Here is a 27,704-nt window from a genome sequence, read left to right as displayed (position 1 = left end):
CCAGAACAAGTCAAAATATTTTTAAATGTCCAGTCGATCTTTAAAATATCGTGTGATTATAATACATGCCTGCGGGCTACTTTGCATCATGGGAAAGCTGTTTGCTGTAATGCAGCTTCCATGTGGTGTCTCAGGATGGAAAAAGGGGGTGAAGGATAAACATTTACTGGTTTTTATAGGGATGGTCTGCAATTCAAATGTAAAACCAGAGTCGCCATACTACTGAATGACAAAATATGTCTTCTGTCCTTCCACATGCTTCTGAAGTCTGATTTGATCTTGCTGTTGACAGTAGAACATAACAGGCCTTTCATTTGAGTTATGGTGGATTACAGTGAAGAAAAGCACAGATTTTCCATTGCAGAATTTACATTTAGCAACTGAGTGTTTGGTAAGAGAGCTTCTTGTATATCTTGTTTGTAGTGTGTGGTAGTTTTTCTAGTTCTCATGAGGTCAACTTCATCATCTTCATCCAAAATGTGTGTGGTAAACAAAAATCTGCACCAAATTATTTAGTGTTTTCGTGCAAGCCCAACATCTGCGGCCACTGCATCGAGGGTCGGATCTCTCCTTGGCTCACTGTCCCGTCTCTGAGGTCAGCCTGCAGAGCCCCTGGCCCAACAATCACACCCGACCGCTATCAAGCCCATATGAAGGCAATAAAATCAAATTTAAACCAGATCCCGATTGGTTTTATGTCCCCTGTGTGTGTGTGTGAGTGTGTGTGTGTGTGTGTGAGCAATGGTTGAACAAACACTGCACACACACAAAGAAAATACTGTAATGTCAGCCTGGGTGCAATCCATCTCAAAATGTGTGTGCGTGTTGTATTTATGTGTGTGAAACTGAGTGAAAGAAAGATGGAAAGGAAATGAGAATGCTAGAACAGGGAATGTCAAAACAAAAAGAAGTTAAATCTTTTATTTTATTCTCAGTATACATCACATAATCAACAAAAACATTCTACAGTACTTTTAAAAAGGAGTTTTAAAAAACAACAATTGTACAAATAAGATTTGCCCAGCGAGAGTCTAGTTGAAGGCCTGACTGAGAAAAAGTCCATATTAAAAAAGACACAAAACAAGAGAAAGCAGATAAAAACAATATGCCAACGTTTGTGACCAAACAGTAGTAGCATTGATTAAAAGCATTAAAGACTTAAAGTGAAAACACACATGGAAAACAAAGTACAGCGCTGCTTTTAGAGCATCTGTACAGTCGTTCCTTTCAAGGCAGAGCCAGATTTTTTCCTGGATGTGTGGTGACACTGGCCTTTAGCCACAGGAGGAGGGCATGTCAGTAAAAGCCCTCCTCCGATATTAGGTCCACTGGTGATAAGTAAAACCTAGCTCCAGCTGTGTTGTGAATCTGGAAAGGTCAAGGGTCGATCTCCATGGGGACAACAGTGAGGATAGCGTCCTCGTTTCCGCGACGCACGACTACTCTCAAGGTGTCGTCCCTTTTGATGACAGTGCTGACATCGGTCGCGGATGAAATCCTTTGGCCGTTGATGGAGATGATGACGTCATGCTCTTTGAGTCCAGCACTGGAAGAGAGAAGAAGCAGAGGAGATGACGGAACAAGGTCTTCATAAATGGCAAGTACTTGCTGTATGAGCAGCAGCAAAAAAATATGTTTTTTTTCATGTTGCAGGCTGAAATTGACCTTAACTCGACCAATCATCAGCCAGACAGATGTGAGTGAGCTGTGAATGTGCGTACATAACGACCAATCAAACAAATTCAGCTACTTTTTATGGGACTAGTTAACACTAACAAAAATATCACCAGTCATATCCTTTAATGATAAAACGATTAAAGTGCTACTAGGAATTCCTCTTTATATAGAGACTAAAAACAGCAGGTTCATTTAATGGTTTGAGTCTTGCCCAACAGCTGTAATGTCTAATAAACTACACATCACTCACACAATAAAATGAAAGGAAATCCAGTTATCTCATGTGTTTCAAGTGTTTTATATAAACATATCCTGCCTCTGTGTTGGTCAGGTTTGTTAACAGGTCTGTGAGGGCAACATGGATCGATGTAACATCTGTTGTAAGAATGTTAATGATGGATCGATCATGATGGAATGACAGCACGTCAAGGTCAGAGTGCGAAGCGAATAAAAACATGTCAGGCAAACACACCCATGATGAAAACAAACAAACTAGTAAACTTGAAATCACACACAGACCAAGGCGGTAACCAGCATTGATATCAAAAGCTGACTCTCAGTACAACTGTTTAATCACAGCCATATGTACACACAGACCAACACGCCGTCACTTGTGACAGCATCCATTTACGCAACTGAAGCTCAGTATTGCCTTCATTACGCTCAGCTGCTCTGACACCTCCAATAAAGCAAATGGCAGGTTTTCTATAGCCCAGGTCAAGCTCCCCAAAGGCCGTAAACCAACACGAAAAAGAGCGAGATCAAAAGCATGAAAGTGCAGCCTAGAAAAGAGCACACCAAATATAAAGGGAACCACAGAAATGTTATTATGCAGAAAGCAGGGTGATTTAAGCAATGAGTAAACTCTGACATGGCCCTGTTGCAGAGACCACTCTGGAGTGGGCTGGGTGAGCAGGCACAGGAAAACCACAGCGCAGCTAGTAACCTCCCTGCATGAGGTTTGAAGGAAATAGCTGACCTCAGCGTCTCCCAAGCTCCACTCTGTTGGAGTTGTGGTGGTGGCTGATTGGAGTGGGCTGCCATTGTGGGAGGAGGGGGATATTTTATAGCGCCAGGCACTCCAGGCACGCTGGAGTGAGCCATGAATTTACGTTCTACAGAGACAGTTGTACAGCAGAGGCCGGGGTGTGGGTGTGTGTGTGTGTGTGAGTGAGTGTGTGAGCGCACGCGAGCACATGACAGTTAGAGGAGAGAAATAAAATGAAGGAAGGAAATGAAATATAATGTCTATTTGCATGAAGGGAGCAGGAGCTGCATGGAGAGTGATGAGAGTCTCGTGTGACTTCGGTGCACGTGTGTAGCATGTGCCAAAGACAATATCCCGTTGCTGAGAAAGAGTCTTAACTGAAAACCATCATATTATAACCAAGTTAGTTTGTACTTTTGGAGCCATATGGGAAAAATATCTTTTACTTACATTGCAGCTGGTGTCTTCGCAATGACTTCCATAACGTAAGCTCCGGAGGTGATGTCAGGGAAGTCACGGTGTCGAGTCTTCAGCTCTTTAGCCAATCTAGGGGGAGAAAAGGAGGATATAATCAGTCATCATTTTTTATACAGTACAAAACAAGAAATGTAAAAACCTGTTGTCTAAAGCATAATAAATTAAATCATTGAACACATTTCTGGAGATGTAATGCTGCTATTTCACTGGCAACTTACGATGGAGTGAGAGTCATCATCCTAACACCAATGTACTTCTTTTTAGCAGCTGCTCTCCCTAGAGACGGAAAACAACAGAATATAAATACAATCAATCATCCTTTCGCCTGCAACAGTCTCTTAGTTTTTTTATGAGGCTGTTTGTTGACCTCAAAAAAATAGAAAGAATAATTGCTTCAGATCAAACAGTGGATCACAGATTGTCTCACTAATCTTGCATGCCTCGTACAGGAGAGCGTGCACGTCTACACACTCCATCTTCCGTGGGTTTCATCGTAAATTTTGAGTCTTGTTTTCAAGTTATTTCATCATACGGACATATCATATTAAAGAAGCCAGGTTGGCAGCCGCAGATAAAATTCATGAGTGTGCCGTTCCAAAGGACTACACCAGGGGAAGGGTGAAAAGCAGTAAAAATAAATAAATAAATAAAGAATCCTGACATATACCGGTATTTTCTTCTCTGTAGTTTATTTGCAATGTCATAATCCTGTTAGGTAATGCTGGGCACAGACTTGTAGGGCTACAAATGTAGTAAATAAATCTCAAGAGAGTGCACAGAGATGAAAAATAACAACCACAGAGATGGTGTGCTGAATTATATGCCACTTAACTGTATGAGCACAAGGGCTCTTGACCAATTCTTGCAGCCAATTTTCAAAATTTGCCTCCACCACTTTGCCTTGGTGATTGAATAAAAGCAATAAAACGAAGAAATAATCAGCGGTGTCAGTGTGAGCTCATACCTCTGGACTGCCTGTCGTAGGACTCTGCCAGGAATTGTCGAATCTTGTCTGAGGGTATGGCAAAGGAAATGCCAGCCGTCACTTTCAGCGTGTTGATTCCAATTACCTCGCCATCCTAAAACAGCAAACCTGAATTTAGTGTCAGATGTAACTAAATATAGGGATTTTAACTTGTCATGGATGTAAAAAAGGCTTTGTATCTGCCACTGAAATGAAAAATGCCTCACCAGATTTAACAAAGGACCTCCAGAGTTGCCGTACTGTGAACCAAGAAAAGATACATCACTATTTTGTATGCATGCACTTACAGTATAACATCTGTCAGTGTGTGTAATGATAATGCATTTGTATTCACTCCACTCACATTGATGATAGCGTCAGTCTGAATGTAGTCCATGTCAGAATTGCGAAGGCCCAGCTCCCTGCCCCCTCGCTGAGTGGTGCTGACGATTCCTGTGGTAACTGTGTTCTGCAGGGAAAAGGGGCTGCCAATAGCGACCACAAACTCCCCTGGTCTCAGGTCTGATGAACGGCCAAGCAACAGCACAGGAAGCTTGGTCTGCAAGTGAGAAACACAGGAGGGAGAATATGCTCATGTTACTGCGATCCAAAGTTTATGAGAAAAATGTCAAATGCACAAATGTATTTTCTTTGCCGCCATTTTTGGAATTTGACACTCAGTGTTTTATGGAAAAAACCTCTTTAAAATAGTATTGCACAGATTTGAAAGTGCACTCCTATAACATCGTTGGACTCACGATGGATACTGAGGCAATTTATTAGACTTTGTGCAGCTCTCTCTGGAGCCACAAAAGGCTTTATATAACTTTGATGTGTAAAATTAGAGTTCCCCTTTAGACTGAGTTCAGAAAACACATGACTACAAATCATTATTACACTTTATATGTGTGAGAATGTGTTTGATTGTTTGACACTGGTTAACTTTTATGACAACCCAATACTGCAAAGCATGCGTCAAGATGTTTTGCAGAATAAAAGTAGAGTGAAAATGAACCATTTATAAATCAAAATTACATCAATGTCTTTTACAATAAATTAATATTGTATTTATTTTTTAGTGTTTGATGTCATGACAAAGGGGAATGCATTTCAAACTTTTCTTACAAGCAGAGTTCTGAAAGAAAATCACAAAGCCAAGTGTCACTTGAATTCAATTATTCTACTCAGCCTTAAGGACTTGTCATTATCATGTGTTTTATGAGTGGACAGTGGGAAAAAAATTACCATAAAACCACAAGTCTCCTAAACACAACCCACTCAATGCATGGCAATGCTCCCACACAAAAACAATTACTCCTTTTCCACAGCAAGGATAAGTGATATTTAAGCCAAACAACTCAAACTCAAAATGCTAATAATATAGATCAAAAGCTTATTTGTTGGACTGAAAGTGTAGCCTTGCAGACAAATCAAGCCTAATGGCATGTATGTGCCAACAGACCACAAATGCTGGAAAATTGACTGATAGAGGTAAATAATGACTACCTTAAGCTCTGGCTAGCTCTGTTACACTAGGCAGTGGAAACCAAGCTTCTGCAGACACACACAGAAAGGATATATTTATCCATCCGCAGTGACAGTTTCCTATTCTGAGTGAAATCATCTCTTACTGGGCAGCCCGCAGTCAAAGCCCACACGTCGCCACATCACGTTGACTCTGTGCACAGACTGTACCCAATGCCCTGACAGCAGGCAAGCACTATCTAAGAAAAAAAAAAAGACCTGTCCCGAGAGCTCCTCCTGTGTATCCATTTTGTTTACTCAGGGATATAAATAGGAGCCAGAGGAAGCTTCAAGGTAACTGAGACAGCAACACAAGTTGGCACACGCAGACAAAAGCATCTATGTGAGCTATGCAAACACTCATGCAAATGAGTTATTATTCTCAATCAAAACACATGACACCTCACTGCCCATGCATGCACACACGCACCATGTTGCCCTGTGTTCATGGATGTCTGCAGACAAACTGATAGCAGTCATGTGCTCCATAAACCTGATTAAACAAAATTAGAAAAATGGATTTTGGGAATACTTTTGAGGCACACCTTTGAGTCAGTCACATGTGCGTTGGACTTTGCTGTAAACAATCTCGACCCTCGAGGTGAAGTTATTATTAGAAGATGACAAAGATAGTGATAGCCAGTAACTGAGGACGGGAACCTTTCAACTCTACTTTCCACCTTACCTCTCATGCGTGCGCACACACACACACATACACAAATATGCACACACACACACACGCAAATGTTCGAGGCCGTGTTACTGATTACTGCGGTCTTATTTAGATGTTGTCGGGGTGTTACAAGCAAATATGGTACACACAAACAGGCCGCACGGTGTGCACAGAAACCAGAAATCACATATTTGCATGTGCAAACACACACACACACACACAGACGCCTGACACAGGAGTAGAAGTCTGTATAATCACCCCTGCTCCCCTTCTCCCTTCACACTCAACATGAGATAAGAGTATAACCAGATGGAGAGAGGAAGCAAGAGAACCGCACACAGCTGAGAGAGAGAGAGGACGTCAGGTGGATGTGAGTCACTGCCAAGACATTCAGGACTAAGCCACAGCCACTCATGATTATTATAATAACAGTTAGTGATACTGGTGGTGTTCACGGTGACTGTTGCTATCAGGTGAAAACCTTTTATCGCCACAATATCAACTTTTAGGAACAGCTTTGTTTTTAGCTTGACCTCGGGGTTTAACTAATGCCAGCAACTCCGTTTTTTGCAACTTATAGCTACCGATCCCATGCTCTCACACACCCACACAAAATCTCAGTGCATACAGAAAAATCATGAACAAAGAGTGCAAAATGCATCAGTTCGCTGGCAATCAAACAGCACCTCAATGCAAAGGCAGAACAAACACTGAAGATGCAGACTGCTAAACTTTTTGAAAGACCCTCGGCTTACATATCACTTACTAATCATGACTAGTCAGCAACCTGGAATGACTTCTGGAAAATCATCTCGCCATGTGAGTCCGCCTCTCCTGACCACCCAAGTGACTCACACTGCTATTTCAGATGAAGGTTATGATGCACTGGGGCTTCATCCAAAGACACTATAGCCACACTTAAAGGAAGGAGGCAAGGTGAAAAGAAGGAAGCATCAAACACCAAAAACCACAGGAAGAGAGTTTGAGAATATGAGACGAATGAGTTGAATGAGTTTTGTTTGATATTACGTCGATGCATGCAGCCCATCTTGGCAGAAAACGAGCTAATGACCAACAAATATTTTTGGTTTGAGCCCCAAAAGAGCACCAATTTGAGAATATCTCGGAAAAATAAACCATACCCGCTGCAGTTATTGAAAATCTCTACTCTGATGTGGTTCTGAAAATGAAAGCATCTTGTTTTGTTAGGCAGGAGACCACTTTATTGCCTCACATCTTTGTCGCCGAACTTCTGTATGATACCATGGTTTCTCTCTCCCATGTCACAAAGGAAATTATGTTTTCCAAGTTCTCTAGTGTTTAGATGAGAGGAAAAAGTGGGGCATCAAATTAAATGTGGGAGGACTAAACAGCTTTGGTTGCTGTGACTGAATAAACAGTTTGCAAGGGGCACAAGCTGAGAGACATTACGGTCTTTTTTCCATTTTTTGTCGCTGAGCTGAGTTTTGATTCCTGCAAGCAGACATATTTTGTCACAGTTAGTTCATCGGGGACACCATGGAGAAGGGACAATGAGACAGATGGACAGATAAGCAGGCAGACAAGCAGACGGATCGCCTTGGAAATAGCCGCAGAGCTGCTATAGAGATCTGTCATTGTTTAATGTTACAGCCTTGGTTGTTTGGAGGCTCATTTAAAAGCCATTAAGCTAACTGCCGTTTTATGACTAGAAGGCCAGGTGCAAACTTAACTCTAGTCAAGCTGGGATGGACTGTGGCTTAATAGTTCTTATAGACACACATATAAACACATAGAGAGAGGGAGAAGGTTGCCTGGGCATGAACCCTCACAAACTCAAGTCTATAAATTTAAACCCCCACACCTGGCACTGGTTAGATATACAGCCCGACCACTTCAAAATATACAAATACAGACACAGAAGCTGCTTTGGTTGGGTTAGTCTGTAACCTGAACTGTATATGAGCTCAACTGCAGTCACTTAATCTCTGCTGTTCCTTTCATACAGCTAACTTCAAAGCAGGAAACACACTTTTATAAAGTCTACCTTGCAAAATTCATAGGTACACTAAGGTATAGGGTTTTACTGCTGACGTCTGAACTTGTGCCCTTGAGCTTTCGCTAATGCAGATAAAACTAGGGCAGGATTCAGCATGCTCATACATAACATCAAGACAGAGGTTCAGAAGATCGGGCTGAGGGGTGGGAGAAAGGGGACAGTAAGTGTGTGTTTGTCTGGGAAGTCTGGATGCTTGTTTGGTATGTAAGTGGCTCATTTATGTGTGTATGCATTCCTGTTTGTGCATGTTTGGTAGACTGAAAAAAAGATACCTGGGTGAACGTTGTAACTGTACAGCAGCTGAGTGTCTAAATGCAGCATGTACTGTAAATATCACAGAGGTAGGTGTTAATCAGAGCACGAAGTAGGTCTTTGCTTGGCTGAGCAATTCCTCACGCTGTAGGTAACATCAACATGGCCAAATCATGCTGGGTAAACCATATCCTTACTGACACCAGTACGGAAACCAATATAGTTTCCATATGTTGTTGGGAAGGTTTTTAGTCTGTATAAGAGCAAACATATGTCTGTGAGTTTCGTGTGTATGTTCCACTCAGTGTAGTTTTGCATGAGAGCTCGGAGGACTTGAGGGCGTCTTAGCTCTGGTGAGACACCACAAAACTTTAAACTGCACAAATAACAATGATGAGAGGGGATGAGGTCTTATGTTCTCATTTGCTACAGAGAGACTGCATACACTATATGAACTTCATTTCTCTTTTACCTTTAAGTATTAGGTCATACTTTTACCGAACTGTTTAACTGCTCTGTGAGGACTGGTGACCTTTTCAGCATTCACCCCATCTCTTGCCCAGTGTGTGCTGGGAAACGTTCCAGCTCTCTGTGATCCTGAACAGGACGAGAAGTTCAGAAAATGGATAGATGTTTAACTGTCTGCACTGTTCATGCACAGATGACAGTGGAAAACGTGAAACCTATGACAGTAATCGTAATGCCTATAGATTTTATATGTCTAGAGCAATTGTATTGTAGTCTAGACTATTCTTTATTTGGCTGGAGGAGTACTCCTTAAGGGTCCCTTTGTCCCAGTTTAAGAACCAGAGGCTATAGACTCTGGCTGTATTTGCACTTTACTAAAGGCTACACCAAAGTTGAGGAGTCATTTGCAATAAATGAGTTTGTAGATAAAAAGCTGCCCATTCACCGAAATTACTAAAAAAAACTCCAAAAACATATTATTTCACTTACTTCTGATCTTTCCTTGCAGAAAAGTAGTTTGGCTTAATTTGCATCTGTAATTCTCCAGAACAAAGTCAGGAAGAAGGACAGGACTCCATAAAGCAAAAGGAATCACCTCATGTGTTGATCTTTTACATTAATTTGTTCATAATCAATAGGTTGAGTAGGTTTTAAGATATCTGCCTCCGATTTCATTCATGGTGCTTACTACATAGAAAAAGTAGATTTAAAGATTTAAACAGCAACGTCTCTGTCTAGAAACAATGCAAATTTTACTGAGAACAGTTTTCATGAGGACAATATCTTCTCTAGAAAGTGGTTCCACTGAAAACTGTCCACAGTGATATCTGTGGATTATGCAGAGTACACTAGTTTCCGGAAAGAAATGTTGCTGCTGACCTTTTAATGTCAATGCTGTGAAAAACCCCATTCAACTCCACTGAGGATCATAAAATTTAATGCTATGTATAACTAGAAGTATGTTTGAAAATGTGTGGGAATTTGTATCATTTGGATGAACCTTTAACCTTTAATGCATGGTCCTTTAGGACCCCAACTCCCTTGAAAACAGCTAGAATTGCAAAGCTGCAAAGATGCAACACAGCCTTGTCTCCATTTAATGCAAAAATAAAATCCTCAGACAAACAGCGAATGTCTTACATACACTTCATCAACCATCTGGTTATAACTCTGGTATGCATCTAAGTGACGTCATTGGCTGGTAAGCTGCCACAGTTTTGGGCATGGCTGCTGCCTTTCGAGCTGGACTGGGAAACAACTACGCAGCCAAAAACTAGGCCAAGACAAAATGCATCAAGACCCAGCAGGGCAAACGTGTGTGTGTGTATTTTCCTTGGCTCATGTCCAACCAAACTGCACCCTCAAGCATGGGAACCATTTTGGTTACATGGACTAGGGATGAAGGAGAAAGGATGGGTGAGGAGGAGACGAGGATGTGATTCATTTCCCTTCCGTCTGTCTCTGAAGGACAACATGCGGTGTCTTTCCACTGGCAGTGGAGCATGTCCTCCACGTCCCCCAGTCGAAGACAGAGAGTCATCTTAAACCCATGCACACACACATGCACATAGACACACACACACACACACACACACACACACACACACATATATATACTACACACTGATTTGAATGACTGATTGCCAGTTTGCATTTGTCTGTAAGTGCTGTTCATCTAGGGACCACTGATTACATGTAGAAATGTTATACTTCCTGGGGAAACATTTACCCAATGTTGCTGATAAACAAATAGATAAATGCAGGAGTGCATTGCTACATTGAAGGCACATTTACTCTCTTTCCCCTCTGCACATAAACACAGACACACACACACACACACACACACATATTCCAATAATAGTCTAGTCCAAAGAAGCACCAGGCAAATTTCCCAGAGAGAATGGTTTGAGATTTAATACTAGGTGATGGGTAATACAGAGACAAACAGTGCCATTGTTACAGGATGACCATATGGGAAACATGAGACCAGATTTGCTGCCACACTGTAACACTAGTAAAGCTGATTTTAGCATGAGGGCTCATTTACTGGAGTTTCATCCAACAGTTTCAGTGGGATTTAAGTCTTTTTAAAGCAACTTATCTTTATACTGCCTCTGAATTTGAAAATAGGATAAAAATATCAATTTACCCTTTGCTAAGCCAACCATGTCAACCATTCAATTTCAGCACTGCACATGTGCAGTTTACAATGATAACAGTGGCAGATTTACCACTCAGAATGTGTTGTAATATTTTGAAACAATGGGTCCTTTATTTCAGACAGCAGTACACAAAACCTGCTTTTCATTTTTAGTTGGCGTCTGTCAATTTTGCCAACTGCCACTGGCTGATTTTATCAGCTGTGGCTAGCAAGCTAAATTACTAGCTAGCCCAGTTCCATGAGTTGGTTGAAACTGTTTCCAGCTGACTTGTTTTGAAATGAGAACCCTGTGAAAAGCTCTTAAATATACAAATCGATGCCGATGTACATGATATATCATGCTAAAAGGCTAAAACTCCATGTCTGTCAGCAAATATTCAGCATCTTCACCAGATCATGATCCATTTAGAAGACACAGAAATGAAGGAGCAGCATTGTTCTTTTATTGTGGTTCTATATTGTGGTTGTCTAGCCTTAAGAAAAGCATACTAGACAAGCAACGGTCTAATGTTAGATATTGTTGATACTTTCACTGTTTTTCACTTTTGAGAGAGAAAAGGCTTTGAGGAATAAAGGCTAACCGATGTCTTTGGCTAACATAAGCTAGTGACCATGGACGTATTATAAGAACTGGATACCAGACTCAAAGATGGCGTCTATTCAATCAAATGAGGATTGCTCGCCTGGTGCATGAGCCAAAAAAGTCTCTAGCTTCCGGGTGGTGCGGCCCACTGAATATTCGCAGTAGTGTTTCTCCCCGGTGGCCCGGCCTGCAGATTTTAAAATAGCTTTTCTAGGCTCTAGGAAAGTTTTACAAATATAAAACCTTCATGGAACAAAAATTAATAATAGAAAGAGTCATAATTGACCTTATTTGCAGATGGAGGTGTCCTGTCAACAGTTTTATAGACGTCTCTTTTATAATGGTGGTCTACGGGGCTTTTTGGGTCACAGAGGATTTTTGCTGCATTACCGCAAGTTGCAACTTATGTTACAGCTGACAAACAGAGTTTAATCAATTCCTTATACTTCTGCTCTTGTGTTTTTGGTGCTGGAAAGACTTTAAAAAATGACACCACTTTCCAAACTCTTTCTATGCGGAGAATCACTTTTACGAGATTCCAATGCACTCCACAGCATGTGGAGAAATCCAAAGCTTGATAGGACTGCTGAGCCTTATGGTTGCTAGGCTATGATTGGATAATTGCTGTTTGGGGAAAGGGTTTAGCAAACTGTCAATTCCACCAGTGAAATAAGCTTTCATCTGCAGTGTGAACAAAGCTAAGGATCAATGCATTCAGCTGTATTTGCAGTATAATGTATCCAAACCCAAGGTTACTGACTGCACAGGCCATGCAATAAAATGTAAAATCTTGAATGATATGGAAAATTCCCTGCACAGTACATCTAAGTGTCTTGAAGTCATTCCAAGACATTATGGTTACCTTCAAGTCGCGGGGGTCAATATACGTCAATATGATTAAATCAATGTTTTCCAAGTCAGCGAGCTTTCAAATCAAAGTGAGTCCTTCCAGGTAAAAGTGACCGCGTCCAATTCAGTGTGAGCACTTCCAAGTGAATGAGACCGTGGCCAAGTTCTGAGTAACAGAGTGAGGTTAATGAGAGGCCTTTTAAAACCTGAGCACGATGAGTTCTATCTTTATCGTGCCGTTGCCACATCACAAAGTGCACTCATTAGCCTATTAGCTCACATAGTCCTCCAGACATATGGATCCATTTTCCAGGCCTTGACCACATTGCTCCCTGTTTCTCTGTCCCTCTGTCTTTCTCTTTTCACCCCGTACTCTCTACAGGAACAAGTGAGTACAGCACTTTTTCCCCTTTTCCGTCCCTTCTGAAGTTCCAGCTGCTGTAGACAGACTAATGTATTCCCCAGAGCGGAGGGGTAGACCACAGCCCCTGCCCCGGGGACGGCCCTGCTACCAATAAACTCCGATTTCACATAGAAAAGAAAAGAGAAATAAGAAAGAAAAGAGTCGTTACACTCAGGGAAAAGTTAACTTTCAAGTTTCTCACTCATAAACTGGTGCAATTGTTTATTGAAATTCTGTGGCTGCCTCTGGAGTGCTGACTTTTTGTTTGCGTGAACAGAGAAAACTGTGAGGAATAAAGTGAGGAACAATGATGGCAGATAGAAATGAGGAAAGGGAGATCAGAAGATGAGGAACTACAAAACTTTTTTATGGCAGATATTTTGACATGTCAAAGCTCTCCAGGGGGTGTTGTTGGCACTCTTAACCATCGGGGGCTGAGCCAAGAAAACTTTTAAAAACATACTTCTAAATAGACTGTTTCTATGCATTTTATTTTTCTTGCATGTGAGGGCTACACATTGCTTAAAAAATGTGAAAATTGGAGAAGGAAGGAAGGGTTTGTATTTGATTTGTCATATAATCTGCACATGAATATTGCAGCCACTTGAATGTCTCAAACCAAATTGAGCGTCTTATCAGATACCAACTACCATTATTACTGGGCCTGCATGATGGAAAATCCTCCAAACCCATAATAAAACAGTAATTTCATGAATGAGAGTTGAAAACAGCTCACTACTCAAAGTGACTGAGTAAACTTTCATAATTTGGTTGCATAATCATTGCTGATGGAGCTACTTGATATGAACCACAAATATACTGTAAATTACTGCTGACACTGACCTACAGTGATGTGTGTGTGTGATACATCTAAATCATTTAGATTCAGTTTATTTCCTTGTTTAATCTGACATCTCTCATGAGTGAGCTAACTTTTAAAACTAATGTCATCAGCTAGTAGGCTAAAGGTTTGTTTTATGGAAGCTGTGGTAACTTAGCTGTCAATGTATGACATGATCAGAAAAAAAGTTGGATTGGTCATAAAACTTGCCTCAGGTGTTATCACTGTTTGTAGGACTACCCGACTGATAAAATATACAACTTTTTGGCTATCTAACACTAGACTAGGCTAGTTTGGTGTCGCTATGGGGAAGCACAACTAAGCTATCATTGCTAATAGCTGGCTACAGTGCAATGCAAAGTATGTTAGCTGTATATAACTTATGCTCTGCTCATATCATGTTCACGTAACTTGGAACTCATACAGATATTTACACAACCTGTTTTCCTGGCTCAGCATGTGAGGATGTTTGTGCCACTGCCTCAGCTTCAATCCCTTTAGCAGTAAAAAAAACTTCGTATATCCACTTTTTCTCAAGAGTGGAGAATTATTCGGGGCTAAAGAAAAAAATCTTCGGAGCCAATGACCTGAATGCCCAGACAAGGAGATGCCCATGGGTCCCTTGTATTATACATGCTGGCTCACTGTCATGGCTTACTGGGACGTCTAAATGGAACAGAGCCATCGTTCATGTTTTTAGTTACACCCATGCTTTTCCTGCTAAGACAAGTCAAAATGTCTGCTGTAAAAAAGATTTATGCAGTATATTAATTTATGAACCCACAAATGGTAATTTTGCTATGAAATAGCCCAACTGTGTCCCATGTGTGGACACAGAGGTTTCTCTAAAAACTAAAACTCTAATCTGAAAAACATTTTAAACTAAAGACAAAAAGAGAAAATCGAGGGCTCCTTTCTTTACACCTTTGAACCCATATTGACTTCTTATAATTGTAGTCCTAGTCCAGTCCTGTCAACTACTGTTTTCAAAGTCAAGAGTGAACTGTCAAGCTCAACTATTAACGCAGCTTTAAGAGGAAAATGTTCTCATTTTAATGGTCATTATTAACTTAACTTAACTTAACTTAATTATTAACTTATAATTTGCTCATGAAGACTTTAAACTTAACTTGTATTTGCAATCACTTGCGATGTTGTGGTACCTCTAAATTCAGTGAGCTGGCCTTCAATATGGGAAGAGTATTTCAAAGCTGACACTCATAGTTTTTCCTCTTTAGGTGCCCAAATTAAATACCCTGTAGCTATAGGTTTGGATGACTACATTTTCCCGTTTATATGTAATCCAAGTTGACAACTTTGCTCACCCTTCTGCCCTCTCATTATAACCCACTCATCCTTTAATTTCCCGCTGTATTAACTCTAATTAGTTCCAAATATCTCCCTCAAACACACACACATATGCCAGCTTCCCCTAATTAGCACAAGTGCCAGTTCCATCCAAATTGTGGCCTTTTCCAAAGTAACGACTGGTCTTAATGGGTTGCATCACCGACTCATTGCCTGGATGATCTGCTCCATCTTCACACCATGAGTTACACTCTTTATCAAAACAAGTATACTCATGATGATGAATGTGTTTTGTATCAGTGTGACACTCTGAAACTATATCTGGCTGTCAATTGATTACTATTAACCTGTTTTATTACAATCACCTGTTGGGGATGACTGGGAAATATCTCTGTATGCCTAAACAAGGACTTCTGCAGTGATGACACATACATACATATATTTTATATGCTTTTACAACATATCACTCATTCCTGAATATGAAGTAACTGAAAACATTGAGCATGTGATGCAACAAACACAAGAAAGCCCCTAAAACGAAGACCAGCCTGTCATCAACAGACGGAACAGCTTCTATTATAGGATGAACAAAAACAAAGCGTCTGTCACTGCTCTTTTCCACACTCTTCGCTCACATTGTAGGCCGAACAAAACATGAATGTTTCATCCTCTTTTCAGAATTGGAGGTCTTTGTAATGCACCTTGTGTTGCTGTCATGAACATCTATTCAGCTGCGCCACCCAGCCATGAGAGTGAGCCCCATAATGCACTCTGCTCTGCGATAACTCCCAGTCAATTGACACTGGCTTTCTGCCACACATTCCTTCACATGACTGTTGGCTGCGATTAACGTGTAACGTGGATCCCTCTAGTCCAGCAGACAGAGAAATAAACACAGACGGAAAGGGATGTGGGGAGAAAAGCAGAGAAATGTAGCAAACATATGTCCAGTGAAACAAAATGTAAAAAAGATGAGAAGAATTTAATCTCTTTTCCATAAAAGATCAACACAGGTATCTGGATTTTAAACTGAGCAATGCCACAGCTGCAAGCTGCTCTTGAAAGAAGTTGTGTAATATGACAGTTTCTGATGCGCGTTGTGTCTAAGAACCAAAGGGATCTGAACTGACTGCCAGCCAGCTGTCTTTTACAGGCCCATTTGGCTGCACCTGCATTCTCACTTTACTTCTCTTGCACTCTGAATAATCTCCTAGATTTAGAACGCTTTAATGCCAGACTTCAATACTCCAGTCTTCAAATTTCCTCAACACTTTAATTGGAAAGTAACACAACATAAAGTTAACTTTTTTATTTTGTTGCATTGTCTGAGAGAAAGCAGAAAACTGGAGGTGTCAAAGAGCACCTGTGCTAATCTTTGTGTAAAAACTAAATTGTAAAACCAACTCTCTGCTGTAGAGCTGCGATAACGATTATTTTCATTATCAATTAATCTGTTGACTGTTGATTTTCTCAATTAATAGATTAGTCATTTGGTCTTTAAAATGTCAGAAAATGCTGAAAAATGTCAATCACTGTTTCCTTAAGCCCAAGATATTTTTTCCTGACCTATAGTCCACAACCCAAAGTTATTCAGTTTACTATCATAAAGGACTAAAGAAACCAGAAAATTTTCACATTTGAGCAGCTGGAACCAGAGAATTTCAGTATTTTTTTCTTCAAAAATGATTAATTGATTACCAAAATAGTTGGTGAGTAATTTTCTGTTGATTGACTAATTGACTAATTGTTGCAGCTCTAACTTTGTCCATATCTGTTCTTATGCGGGAAACTGGGCAATTCAAAAAGTTATATTTCTTTGACACATATATCAGAAATGATTGCTGTTTTTTAATGAAAAAAGGAAACTAACTAGGATCAAAAGCACAGTTTTGTATTGACTTGCATTGGTGGTTCTACTGACCGGGGTATCAATCTTGATGAGGGCGATGTCAGATTTCTCGTCCACATCTTTGATTTTGGCATCGTAGGAAGCTCCGCTCTTTAGCTCCACTTTCACACGGTGTTTATTGGCCACTACGTGGGCGTTGGTCACAATCTGGCCATCTTCTGACACAACGAAGCCAGAACCACTGGCCACCGCCACCTCTCGCTTAGAATAAGTCATCCTGCGGGGGGAACGGGTGTGAGAGGAGATTAGCATACTGTTTTTCACCTCACTTTTTCACCATGTCTCCTCTTCTAGAAAAATAAACCCAAAGACATCAGAACGGATCCATGATGTAACAGCAGTGTAAGACTCAAACGTGGAAAGCAAATAACATTTAAAGCCCAGGAGTGTCTGCGCAGATTTTGTGAACAGAAGGTAAAAACAGGTAAATATTCAAAGTATTCAAATGGTTCTTACTTGCGGTAAAGTTCAATGTGAACCACAGACGGGGCAATTCTCTCCACCACGTCGGCAATGAAGTTGTATTTGTGTCTCGGGCTGTCTGGGTTGTCCTGAGCTGGAAATACAACACAGACGCACACAAATGCACACAGAGGATGTGAGACGAGTAAAAAGAAACAGAAAACACACTGAAATACTGCAATGATGTAAGAAACTGTGTCAGAATAGAAAACCACCAAATAAAATTGCCCTTTATCCTAACACAGTGGGGAAATGAAATGATGACAGTTCATCTGTGGTTGAGACTGTCTAGGTCAGGTCTGACACACATACACGCACACATAGTCATTTCCAAACACATAACCACGGTCATAAACCTTATAAATAAATACTTGACCTTGACCTTCACCCTTATTTTACGTCATGGTTGATTTTAAGCACAGACTTGAAATTCTTAAACTATCGACATTTCCAATCCAACCAATCGGTCCTCATAAATATGACAGCACTCTCACACACTGTCTCGCATTGTATGCATAAGAGCTGCCAAATTCACTGATTCACCCATCCCACTGTCTATTCAGTGTTGGGCAAGTCAGGAAATGTTGACTGATTTACCTGGTAATTAAGTCTTACCCATAAGACACTTTAACTGAAGCTCTGAATCAAGACTCCGCAGACCTTTCCCTCTGTGCTTTTCATCTTTCCATTTGTAAACGCTTATTTTGCCACGTACCTTGAACTTCTTTGTCTCAAAAGGACAATTTTCAGTCATTACATTCTCCTACAGGACAAAATTTGCCAACGTCAAAGGCGCCCAAAAGCCCTGGGGTATTATTGATTGCAGTGAAGGGTTAAGGGAGAAAAAGAGACTTTTCCATTTGAGGTGCAGTTAAGCTAACACAACCAGCACCACCTTGCTGCAATGAAGGTCACTAAATTATATAGTATGAAATGATTTCTCAACCCACAGGGGGAAAATTCTGGGATTATATAACACAGAATCACTCATCTGTCAGATACATTCAGTGTACTGTATGTATTTTATGTATATCTATCCATCCATCCATCCATCCAGAGCAATGCTAGCAGCACTGTATGGCTGTACTTTGGCACAGTGATGCTTTGAGCTAAATGCTAAAGTCAGCATGTTAACATGCTCATGATGACAATGTGGATAATGCTTACCATGTTCACCAATTAGTTTGGCGTGGTACTATGCTAACATTTGCTAGTTAACACTAAATACAAAATATAACTGAGGCTGAAGGGAATGTCATTACATTACTGCAATTATTTGGTCATAAACCAAAGAATTGGATAAATTGAAATTTTGACCTGATAATGGAGCTAGAGGAAAAGTTAGTGGATTACCAATATTATTATAATTCATCCTGTGGGGAACATGAATATCTGTACCAAATGTCACGCCGAGCCAAGACATTTCATTTAAAATCATGAATGTGAGCTTTGTGGTGAGGCCAGAGGAAAAGTCAGGAGATCACCAACGTCAGCAGGATTCATCATCGCTCTGGAAAAGTTAAGGGATTACCAAAGTTCATCCTGTTGGGAACACAAACGTCTCTATTGTCATGGCAATCCATCCAAGAGTTGCAGAGACATTTCACTCAAAAACAAAATGTGAGCCTCATGGTGGCGCTCAAGGAAAAGACAGTGGATCACCAGAATTGGCAGGATTCATCCTCTTGGGATCAAGAATGTCTGTAAAAAATTTCATAGCAATCCAACCAACCAATCGACACTACCCATCCCTTGAGTCATGCCACTAGAAAGTCATGACTCTAGAAATGGAACCACTTTTTTCCAAACCTCCACATGTTTTTTCCTTGTTGAATTTAATATATTTAATCTGATAAATGCCACACTTTTCAACACAGTAGGACAGAGAGGTAATGGAAAGGTTGGAGTAATTTTCCCCGTGCTAGCTTCACACTCGGGGGGGAGTTTGGGGTGTTGGTGGTCAGCTCTGATGGGATTATGGTTAGAGAGAGCAGGACCAGTGTCCAGAACTATTGTTTGCTCTGGAGCCTCCAAACAGGCTCTCAGACTCTTCCACTTCACCATGTTATCATGACTCCTGCCGCCATTCACACATGCAGAAATTGACTTCCAGAGACACACTGTGACCACTGCAAAACTGCAAATATGTTGTTAGAAAACTTAAAGGCTCAGTGGTGATCGTAAATCAAATGTTGTGCATAGCTCAGCTCAGAGAGCCCAGACAGACTATTGTTGTCTGATTCATATACTGTGACAGATTATCTCACAGTTGAAGTGAGCTTAGAAAGGCTTTTCTATGGTAGAGTTAGGTTGATTTACGAGCCAAAATTAAAAGCGGCTTCTTCCTTAAATGCCAAAAAATGACTAAGTCATCTTTTACTTTGAAGTCCTCATTGTCACTGATGTGTGGAGAGAAAGTGGAGCCATAAAGCTTTCTGATTATTATCTAATTGACATATTGCTTTTGTAACATCTCTCAGTCTACTAAATTGTTTGCCGGAGGCTGACTTTAAAGGTCTGTGGTTGAATCAACCATCAGGCACCATCAGATAAAAAGAGAATTGGCACCTTCTGTATGTGCAAATTGCATCTCAATATGCATATAATAGTGCTAGAAAAAGGGAGTTACTTGTAGGTGGTGATTAGTTAAGAAATGTAAGTAAAAGTGAACAGTAGAGTTGCTTACGCTTGTAGGTCACTATGAGACTGGAAACTGCTCCCAGCCCCTGTTACAGGGTACTGTAACTGAACTGTTGAGCAGCTCAACTTTAACAGCTCATTAGACATTTTAGCTAGCTGACTAGATAGCAGGCATTAAATTACAAACCTTTATCTATAATTAGCCACTACAAATGTGCTTGCGTGTACTACATTTGTTAAGTAATGTGGAAATTATCCTGTGGTCAATGAATGAATTACTGTAGGTAGACAACAAGCTGACATCTTGAAACCTAAAGTAAGTTAAAAAAAAGCTATGTTTCAAGAGCAAAAGTCAGTAAGTGCTGCACAAATCCATAAAAAACAGGAAAAAACAGAACAAATAAGACACAACACAAAACATCCACAAAAGTCTCGTCTGTACAAGATGGTTATAAAACATTGCTGATCAATAAAGCGTCCCTGAGTCTGGTGCAAAAATCTCGGTCACCCTTGAGTTTTGACGAAAGGACAGCCAGGAAGCCAGACGAATTCACGTTGCTAAAGCATACAAACAAGTTATAAAGGCACGAATGACGAACTCTAAACAGCTAACAACAACTAAAAAAGTGAGGACACTAATCTAGAAATTGTTGGGAAAAAATGAGAACATGATAGCAACTTCACTGTCTGACTGGTCAAAAGTAACTTCTAGGTTCTTGATGATTATAGGCTAAAAGTGAACCAAAACTCAGCTAAAACTGTGACACAATAATGTTAGTGCCCATAATGAAGGCTTCTTTTTTTAACCGAGGAATGTTATTGGCCATCAAATTCTTAATTGCAGATAAGCAGCCTTAAAGTCTGCTAACGTGTCAGTTTAAAAGGTACAAATGTTACAATGCTAGGAAATGCAACCAAAAATGTTAATAATCTGTTCAAGTGGGAGCATGTAAATGGTGAAAAAGAGAAGACCAAGTGTTGAGCCACAAGGAACGCCTCAAAGGCTCGACTGAGGACAGATTAATCCCCTACAGAGACTCAAACAACATCTGCCCGACAGATAGGATGTGAACCACTGTCCAGCACTTCAGTTTATCACTGACAATATTGTGATAAACAGTGCTCCTGTAAACATTTAACAAGTGTTTAAAGGTTGTTGTATATGAGGTATGGGTCAAAACTAGCATTTTTAAGAAATGGGTGAACTATTTCTGGTTTGAAATATGGTTCCAAAGACAAGGGGGGCACTTATAATATGGAGCAGATACGGGAAATGGCAAAGAGAATTTAAAAGGAGAAATGTGGTGCAGATGTTCTAAAGGTGAAAGGTGAAAAATGATTCAAGACTTTAGTCTCATGTGGGAGATGATCAAAAACTCTGCAGTAACTTAAAGGCTCTGACTTAAGTGAGTCAAATAAAAAAGTGTCTGCAGAGGTCTTTGGCAGAGTCATGCTCACAAAACATTACCTTGCGAGGCAGCTGGATTCACAAGATCACCAGCTGCCTCGCAAGGTGAGACGGCGACAGACGGTGATAGACAGATGGTTCATCCAATCACCTGCCAAGTATTTTTTGAAGGTGTCTGCCCTTTTCCAAACAGTTTCTATTGACGACTTCTCAGATTGTTTTGTGTAACAAACCATCTGGTGCATCAGGTTACACAAAACATGCCTATACACAGAGTTTGACTGACATTCTGACATATTGAGATGAATTAGCTTTAGGCTGCTGTGACCTGATGAAGTTAAGATTTCACCCAAATGGAAGAAACGTTGAGAGAAAAAGAAAATCATGGGAAAATAACTCCCAATAAAATACCCTAATAAAGTAACACATTGGTTAACAAAACACAGATGTCAAAAAGATTATTTCTGGATCAAATCAACTATTCAATGAGGGGAAACCATTCAAACACAACATTTTAAAAGAGAAAATTCATATAAAGGCACTCATTCCCTCTCCCTCTCTCTCTCTCTCTCTCACACACACACACACTCACACATACACACACACTCACACATACACACACACACACCTTCACCACAAGGGTTCCCGCTCAAGATCTCAGCTTCTATTCTGTTTCAATTTTCCCATACATAGTACCCGCTGTTTTATTGGCGCCTGCAGGCGGAAGCAGCCTTTTCTTACTCTCTAGAGAAACTAGATGTGAATACAGTAAGGTCAACTCCTCTTCTTCACACTCTGACACTCACAGATTTGCTACTGTTGGGCAAAATGAGGCCCGTCAGAGCCGGGGTCATGCAAAACATTTTAAATAGAAGAAAATAACTCAAGACATTTCTATAGTGGTAGGATTTATTGTCAAAGAAGTGTGATATTAGATTTTGAAAAAGGCGAATAATATGCAAGTTGTGTCTGCTCTTTGGTCTTGTTGCGCCTCTGAGGCAGAGAGCCATGGCAAGCACAGTAACTTTACTTATGTGTATGCTATTATAAAATCATTTCCAGTAAGTCATTGATTTTGGCTCAATACAAATCCTACAATGACTCACCAGATGTGAATGTCAGGGCACTAGAGTGTAGGATCATGAGTCATTTAGTTTTGATGAGGTTCTGCTTTTCTACAGTTAAGAAGATATAGTCGAGCGCTGCTGCAGTTTATAATATTACAATGACAAGTTGGCAACAATGTGAGGGTGACCCTGCAGTGCAACTCTGTAAGTAACCCTATCATTTGTCCATATTTAATTTTGTTTCATTTTAATTCAATTCAAGTAAAAGAACTTTATTTTTTCCATTAGGGATTTCAACCAGAAACACACACACACACATACAAATCCTCCACTGCTGAGACAATAATGTCCATTATACCTCAAAATACACGTCATCGCTCAAGACAGTTAGATACCTTATTTAGACTGAAGACTTCTCTTATTATATGGCTGGTTGAGGAGTAGTATGAAAATGAAGGAGATACATAAATTTACTGTCAAATTATTTTGTGCAGTTTTGAGGAAATTGTTAAAATAATAACTTAATTTGTTTATATGATTCTTCAGCTGAAAGATTTTAGTGCCAAAGAAACAGTCGAACCAAAGTTAAGTAAGATTTATTGTGATCCAAAAGAAACAGGGGTATCATAGGCTTAGGAAGTGACATTAAGTTTGTTTGCCTTGTCAGTGTGATCTGGGAAAAGGGGGGCATGAAAACATAATACTCTCTTGTTGAAGTAAGGATGAGATGAAATACAGAAAAAAGCCTAAGAGTCAGGGTGTGTCTCTGGAAGGATGATCATGTAGATAGAGAAACAAGCCACTAATGATCAAGAGAATTAAAGGCATCATTAATCCAAGACAAAGAGGATAAGCGGGAAGGAAAAAAAAGACAGACATGCACAAACAGGAGCAGAGACTGATTGATAGAATAACATGGGGGGAAAAAAAAGGAAAAGACACATGCACAAAGATAATCGTTTAATATTATGAGTGGCTGAGACAAGTCGGGGAAGAATGTGCATATTCAGCGCATGTCACTGGCTGGAGTCACAGAGTGCATTCTGCAACAGTGGAGAAATACGAGCAGTGCGATCGCTCAGCAGCTACTAACTGTAACTGGAATAAAGTATAAACATATTATTAGGAAACTATTGCAAGCATCATCTGCATGCTCAAATTCATCCAAATCTAACTCTAAACCAACTTCCTCACGTCAGCTTTTTCAGGCAGCCCCTAAATGGTCTGTTTCTCCACTATCACTATCAATGAAGGTTTAAAAATGCCAAAAACCTCATGTTTTTTTTAGAAATTAGGTCATTTTAAGCAAATATGACCCCCAAGACGCAGCAACATTTGGCCTAATTCTCCTAGCCAAAACGAACAACTTGCATAATCAACATCTTTACAGTCCAGACACGAAATGACATCATGCAAAGTGTGCACGCATGTGTTTTCTTAACGTGAGGCCAGGTTGCAGGGTACTTAATGAAAGACGCTTTGAGGGGGTTGAATTTCTCTTTACAGTAAAGTCCTGCCTTCTATTCTAAAGTAACTTTAAAAAAGGAGATATGCTACGACAGAAAGCATTATTCACCGACAGCTCGGACGGAGACGCATCTGAAATTAAATGAGACTCATTTTTATTGCAGCTATGGAAATTTTCACTGTGAGCTTTGGAAAAAAAATTGGTAGCACTCACCGCAGTCTTGCTCTTTTTGTGTCACTTTCAGACATGGTTAGCTGCCTGGGAGCGTCTTAACCATTTCAAGTTGCTTACATGACTGACAAACAAATGTGGTGATACAGTCTGCCCCACCACTGCGCCCACATGCTTTCAGATGTGCATGTAAACCTTTCCCAAAAATACCGGTTGCTAATTTTGTGTTTTCCTCCGTGTCTCCTGCTTGTTCTAAACTGTCTTCAACAGAGGAAGAATCGTGGCTTTGAATCAGAGCCAGGCATTTTTTCATGTGACTGTTAAGTGTGATTTATGGGTGACAACAGACGCACAGAGAGGAAGAGAGACACACACAGAGAGAAAGAAGAGAGATGAAGGAGTAGAAGGTTAGGTGGGTGCAGTAAGTTTCCAAGCTTTGAGGTAAGTTATAGGTCTTTGAGGCAACAGGTGTTGAAGTTCTCCATCCAGAAGTTTTCAAACTGCACACATGGTGCCCACTTCAGATGCACATATGCGAAACACATGCACACACAAAACCTAAAAAAGATACAATGCCTTTACCACCTGTTTGAATCAGACCGTTTTTCATCCTCGACCCTCTCATGTGACATTCTGAGACATATCAAACACACACACAAAGCATTAATGATGATGAATGCCTCACTGTTTATATTGTACAGAGTGCTCAGTCTCAGTTGGGCTGTTCTGTTTCATAGAGCGGCAGAAGTGAAGAATGATGTCTATTTATTATTATGTTCCACTGATTAGGGTGAAATACTTTTCACATGACACCCTGATAAAGTGCAGGTCTACGCTGAAACACTCACATATACCAATTATTACAGATGTATCACTTGAGTATTGTTAATAGCAGCCTATATCATACTTAAATTCCTTTCTGTTCTGGTAACGCTCTGGCATGGCTTGTATTTTATAAACAATCGAGCAGATTATGACCATGTGAGTGTTGGTTATGCATGCCAGAGATAATCCAAAGGCCCACATCAAGCTTTGCATCTGCAGAGAGCTCATGACTTCATCAAGCCAGCGAAAGTGAAAACGTTTCTCTGATCGGGTCTAATTGTAATGCAGGAAGAAGAGGGGAAAAACACTTGAATAGTGGCTCTTGTTATCCTAGACACACAGGGATTGTGTGCCACAGAATGCAGCTGTGATACATCTGTGTCAAGACCACAATAAACGTCCAGTTAGAATTGAAGGGGTTTAAGATCAAGAGCAAGTTGTGAAGAATCTAGGTGGAATGACAAACACACACTCACGAAAAAAAGACAATTTAGATACCTAAGGTTGCCAATCTGGACGTGCTCTGACTGGCCTACAGATTTTTTTCTTCCAGCCAAGAGGATCTTACAGTGCAGGTCTTTGATAAACTTGATTTTGGGTGTTGAATGTTGATTTCACATGAGTTTAATTCAGCAGAAACCTTTCTAAATATAAATTGTTCAACCCACTGTCATGAGCAATAATTGCTGCTACATCAACAATAATCATCCCACTTCTAACACACAACCCGACCTATGTGAGCGTTACCTTTCCCGCAGGCTCCCCGCTGAATGAAAAGAACAGGTGGCTGCTGCAGCTTTTGCGCCCGGCGGCTGACCCTCTTCAGCTCGCAGATATTCCGGTAGGACACCCCATCGCTGCCACAAACCGGCTCGGTGGCTTTGCACACGCAAATCCCAGTCTTGCTTCTCCTCCTGACCGTGACGCTGTATCCCACCCCGCCGGACACCGAGCACTCCAACCCCTCTCCGCACAACGGGTCCCCGAGCTTCCCGCTGCCGCCGCAGGCTTCGCCCTCGCCGGAACCGCACACCGGGCAGCAATGGCAGGCGTCGAGAGCCTGTCCCGCCGGGCAATCCGCTGGTAGCCGAGGACACATCGACTTGTCACACCGAGCGGGACATCCGATAACATACCGGCTGGAGATTTGCGCATCAGCCGGCACAGACGCAAAAGCGACGATTACGCACAGCAACGGTGACCAAAACATGATTTAAAGTAAAAAATAAGTATTAAAAACGTTAAATAGAAAGTTCAAGAGAGTTCAAAAAGTTCGCTGTATGCTTGCAGTGTTATGGGATGAGAGAGCTCAGTAGTGCTGCTGTGCTGAGGAGAGGAGTCACTTCAGCTGGAGAGGCATTTAACTGAAACTCAACTGCACAACCAATTACGCGACTTTACGTCCTTGGCTGGCACCACATCCTAAAGGCAACTCACTTTCTAGATAATCACAACAAGCCTGGTGATTGGTGCGTTTACATGACGTATTGAACGGAAGAGCTGAGTTATTCATGTGTTTCCAGAAGCGTGAAATAGAAACAATAAGAAAGAGAAGAAAATCAGCGTAAACGGGAAGGGATTCAGAATTTTTTTTTTTTTTTTTGAAGAGCAGTGCCACAATGCTTTCATCGTTTGTTTTTTTTAAGTAACAGTATTCCAGAAAAAGTTGCGTTAACTAATAATGGGATCTTTTATTGATCTCTGCTTGGAAATCCTCCTTTCTGTTGCTTCCATCCAGGGGGGGTTGAGGAGGTCAGGAAGGTCAAGATCATCTAACTGCTCCTCACATATAAAATGAAGACTCAAGGACATTTAAGTTGTTCCATGTTTGCTCATATATTACCCTGCTGTAAATATTTACAAACAAATAAAATAGAAAAACAATGACAGAGGGAGCCATGCAGCCCAGATGTTTTATATGCTGCACACATCCTGCAGGCCTATTTCCTGCGTGTGTTTTTTTACTACTCCCTTTATGAATTACTCCTGGTATCAACACACGCTTTATGTGGGTAATTAGTGGTGGAAAAAATGTTGGGTGGATTATGGGATTTCTGGATGTTAATGTAGCGTTTTCTCGTCGCCTTTTATAAAACAGCTAAATTTGCTCTAATTGGAAAATTGCACAAGAACATCATCCATCCATTTATAATGATCTTATCCCGCTTCCATTGGTTAAAAAAAACAAGGGTAAAAAAACAGCATCTAATGGGGATATTCAGATAACTAAATAATGACTTCACAAATATAACTGCAAATCAGTCAAACAGAAACTCATTTTCTTAAGAACTGCTGTGAAATAATCTTAAAAACTGATTATTTGCTGAGATTACCTACAATTCTAACATTAAGGGGCCAAGTTTGACCGTGCTGGCGAACAACACATCTCTTTTAAGGTTAAGATGTCTGTGGTGAGCTGTAAAAGAGTCCAGTAAAGACCATGGCAATGAATCAGTGTCATAAAACGCCTCAACACAATGATGATTGATTATGGGCACATAGTTGTTTTAATGGCTCTTGGGTTAAATGTAGTGGCTGGATGCAGGGG

The 27,704-nt window shown here is 40.6% G+C and overlaps 1 protein-coding gene across 2 annotated transcripts; it reads right to left on the bottom strand.

Moving 5' to 3' along the window:
• Positions 1-895: 895 nt before the first annotated feature.
• Positions 896-26,590, bottom strand: LOC121911736 (serine protease HTRA1A-like). 2 transcript variants are annotated; one of them, XM_042433535.1, is made up of 9 exons: positions 25,904-26,590; positions 17,572-17,671; positions 17,128-17,332; positions 4,471-4,665; positions 4,334-4,366; positions 4,107-4,221; positions 3,361-3,418; positions 3,116-3,211; positions 896-1,546 (listed from the first exon to the last, which is right to left on the bottom strand). In XM_042433535.1, exons 1-9 carry the CDS (start codon positions 26,364-26,366, stop codon positions 1,378-1,380), a joined length of 1,434 nt encoding a protein of 477 aa, XP_042289469.1. In that variant the 5' UTR covers positions 26,367-26,590; the 3' UTR covers positions 896-1,377. The 2 variants fall into 2 exon arrangements, with proteins under 2 accessions (XP_042289469.1, XP_042289470.1); XM_042433536.1 differs by lacking the exon at positions 25,904-26,590 and adding an exon at positions 24,917-24,960.
• Positions 26,591-27,704: the final 1,114 nt, after the last annotated feature.

This window comes from Thunnus maccoyii, chromosome 14 (assembly GCF_910596095.1).
Source record: "Thunnus maccoyii chromosome 14, fThuMac1.1, whole genome shotgun sequence".
NCBI classification, from domain to species: domain Eukaryota; kingdom Metazoa; phylum Chordata; class Actinopteri; order Scombriformes; family Scombridae; genus Thunnus; species Thunnus maccoyii.
Note: the sequence above shows the minus strand (reverse complement) of the source record. Positions and strands in the feature narration are given on the sequence as shown.

Excerpts from the sequence above, each read along its gene's own strand:
- LOC121911736 (XM_042433535.1), bottom strand. The coding sequence starts at position 26,366 with ATGTTTTGGTCACCGTTGCTGTGCGTAATCGTCGCTTTTGCGTCTGTG. Across the intron at positions 17,672-25,903 it reads GCGGGGAGCCTGCGGGAAAG|CTCAGGACAACCCAGACAGC; the intron begins GTAACGCTCACA and ends TTGTATTTCCAG. Across the intron at positions 17,333-17,571 it reads CACATTGAACTTTACCGCAA|GATGACTTATTCTAAGCGAG; the intron begins GTAAGAACCATT and ends TTCCCCCCGCAG.